This window comes from Sinocyclocheilus rhinocerous, unplaced genomic scaffold (genome assembly GCF_001515625.1).
Source record: "Sinocyclocheilus rhinocerous isolate Xijiao unplaced genomic scaffold, SAMN03320098_v1.1 scaffold464, whole genome shotgun sequence".
Taxonomy (NCBI): Eukaryota; Metazoa; Chordata; class Actinopteri; order Cypriniformes; family Cyprinidae; genus Sinocyclocheilus; species Sinocyclocheilus rhinocerous.
In genome coordinates this window covers 283,957-286,983 of record NW_015627918.1, presented here as the reverse complement: position 1 = coordinate 286,983, position 3,027 = coordinate 283,957, and the positions used below count along the sequence as shown (strand labels likewise).

Genomic DNA, 3,027 nt, shown 5'->3' with positions numbered 1-3,027 from the left:
AGGTTGCGGGTTCGAGTCTCGTACCGGCAGGGATTGTAAGTGGGGGGAGTGAATGTACATGTACGTCTGCGCCATTCATTAACACAGAGACACGCAGAATTAATATTTAAATAGTCATTTTGCGGCTTAATATTTACAAATACTAGTGGGAGTGGGAGTGCGCTCACTTGTGTGCGCGCACGTGTGTGTGTGTGAGCGCATGTGTGTGTACGCGCGCGCGGGGCAGAACTCCGCTGTGCGTGATACAGAGAGCGCCACCATAACGTAGAGACCGAAATGGCATGCAGTCGTGTTTTTTTTTTTTTTAGTTAGCAGTAACACTTTTGACTGGGTTGCCATAGGGTTGCTAAGGTGTACAGGATGATAGCAAGGGCGTTGCTAGGGTGTTTAGGGTGGTTGTTAGGTGGTTGCTTATTGACCGTACACCAAGTCTCTATGATGTTCTTGCCTATTCATCAATATATTACTCTGCACTGAAGAAGAGAAACAGGAGCCGACACGCCTCTAACTAAACTTTACATTCCACAAAAACACCGTCTGGACCCAAAGCTCAAATTCCAATCTGATTTAGATTTCTCTTTCAGCTTGAACGAACATGTTAAAGCTCAACTCTCGGCTCTGGTTTTCAATATCGGTCTCATGTTGAAAAACTACAGCATGTCTTGATGTGCAAAGTTCCCAGACGCCTATCACAAGCACTGCCAACTAAAACAAGGGGCTTCTTATATACTATACAAGGATATAAGTGAAGTTTTTACAGAAAAACACATTCATAACCACATCGATACACTCTAAATGAGTCATTTAATAAGCATTTACGATGTTGCATAATATAGATATATGCCGATAGAAAGGGAGTGCTAAGGTCGGTGGAAAAGAAAATGTATATATGTATAAAGCATAAATGTATAAATATGTATAATCATTTTTTTTAAATAAATAGTCAGATTAAAATCAATTAAATTAAAAAATAAAAATAGACTAAAATGAATAAATAATAAAAATATAAATAATGAAAATAAATTAATCAAATTAAATTCAATAAATTAGATTAAAATAAATCAATTACGAAATAGTTTAAATAAAAATTAGATTAAAAAAATTATTAGACCAAATTAAATAGGAAAAGAAAATGTATATATGTATAAAGCATAAATGTCTAAATATGTACAATCATTTTTTTTAAATAAATAAATAGTCAGATTAAAATCAATTAAATTAAAAAATAAAAACAGACTAAAATGAATAAATAAAAATATAAATAATGAAAATAAATTAATCAAATGAAATTCAATAAATTAGATTAAAATAAATCAATTACGAAATAGTTTAAATAAAAATTAGATTAAAAAAATTATTAGACCAAATTAAATAGGAAAAGAAAATGTATATATGTATAAAGCATAAATGTCTAAATATGTATAATCATTTTTTTTAAATAAATAAATAGTCAGATTAAAATCAATTAAATTAAAAAATAAAAATAGACTAAAATGAATAAATAATAAAAATATAAATAATGAAAATAAATTAATCAAATTAAATTCAATAAATTAGATTAAAATAAATCAATTACGAAATAGTTTAAATAAAAATTAGATTAAAAAAATTATTAGACCAAATTAAATAGGAAAAGAAAATGTATATATGTATAAAGCATAAATGTCTAAATATGTATAATCATTTTTTTTAAATAAATAAATAGTCAGATTAAAATCAATTAAATTAAAAAATAAAAATAGACTAAAATGAATAAATAATAAAAATATAAATAATGAAAATAAATTAATCAAATTAAATTCAATAAATTAGATTAAAATAAATCAATTACGAAATAGTTTAAATAAAAATTAGATTAAAAAAATTATTAGACCAAATTAAATAGGAAAAGAAAATGTATATATGTATAAAGCATAAATGTCTAAATATGTATAATCATTTTTTTTAAATAAATAAATAGTCAGATTAAAATCAATTAAATTAAAAAATAAAAATAGACTAAAATGAATAAATAATAAAAATATAAATAATGAAAATAAATTAATCAAATTAAATTCAATAAATTAGATTAAAATAAATCAATTACGAAATAGTTTAAATAAAAATTAGATTAAAAAAATTATTAGACCAAATTAAATAGGAAAAGAAAATGTATATATGTATAAAGCATAAATGTCTAAATATGTATAATCATTTTTTTTAAATAAATAAATAGTCAGATTAAAATCAATTAAATTGAAAAATAAAAATAGACTAAAATGAATAAATAATAAAAATATAAATAATGAAAATAAATTAATCAAATGAAATTCAATAAATTAGATTAAAATAAATCAATTACGAAATAGTTTAAATAAAAATTAGATTAAAAAAATTATTAGACCAAATTAAATAGGAAAAGAAAATGTATATATGTATAAAGCATAAATGTCTAAATATGTACAATCATTTTTTTTAAATAAATAAATAGTCAGATTAAAATCAATTAAATTAAAAAATAAAAACAGACTAAAATGAATAAATAAAAATATAAATAATGAAAATAAATTAATCAAATGAAATTCAATAAATTAGATTAAAATAAATAAATTACGAAATAGTTTAAATAAAAATTAGATTAAAAAACACACAATATGATATAAATAAAATCAATCAATAAATAAATAATGTAGTCAGTAGGGAAAAAAACTATAGAATCTATATATTTTCCAAATAATATTTAAATGAGTAAAAACTGAGTCTTTATACACGAAAATAAGGGTCCCTTGCATGAGGATGGTCATCTTTGGAGATCTTTGCCATCTAAAAAGATGAAAACCCTTGACTTACGGCACAATAACTGAAGTCATCCTAAACACTTAGTACTCTGATGTTAAATGATCAGGGTTTGAACCTACAACCTTTCAGGTGTTAGCTCATATCTTTAACCAATAGAAGACATCACTCCAACTGATGGAAAATAATACCTCACTATTTACATTTAGCTACATATGAGTGTCTAGCCAGACTAGATCTAACCTGGTAACC

The 3,027-nt window shown here is 23.9% G+C and overlaps 1 protein-coding gene across 1 annotated transcript in view; it reads right to left on the bottom strand.

Moving 5' to 3' along the window:
* The window catches only part of LOC107737054 (6-phosphofructo-2-kinase/fructose-2,6-bisphosphatase 2-like), a 22,382-nt gene extending 19,599 nt beyond the window's left edge, over positions 1-2,783 (bottom strand). Inside the window, exon 1 of the mRNA XM_016548458.1 lies at positions 2,736-2,783. Coding sequence (XP_016403944.1) covers positions 2,736-2,783 — 48 coding nt within the window. The remainder of the gene's footprint in view (positions 1-2,735) is intronic.
* Between the last annotated feature and the right edge of the window lie 244 nt (positions 2,784-3,027).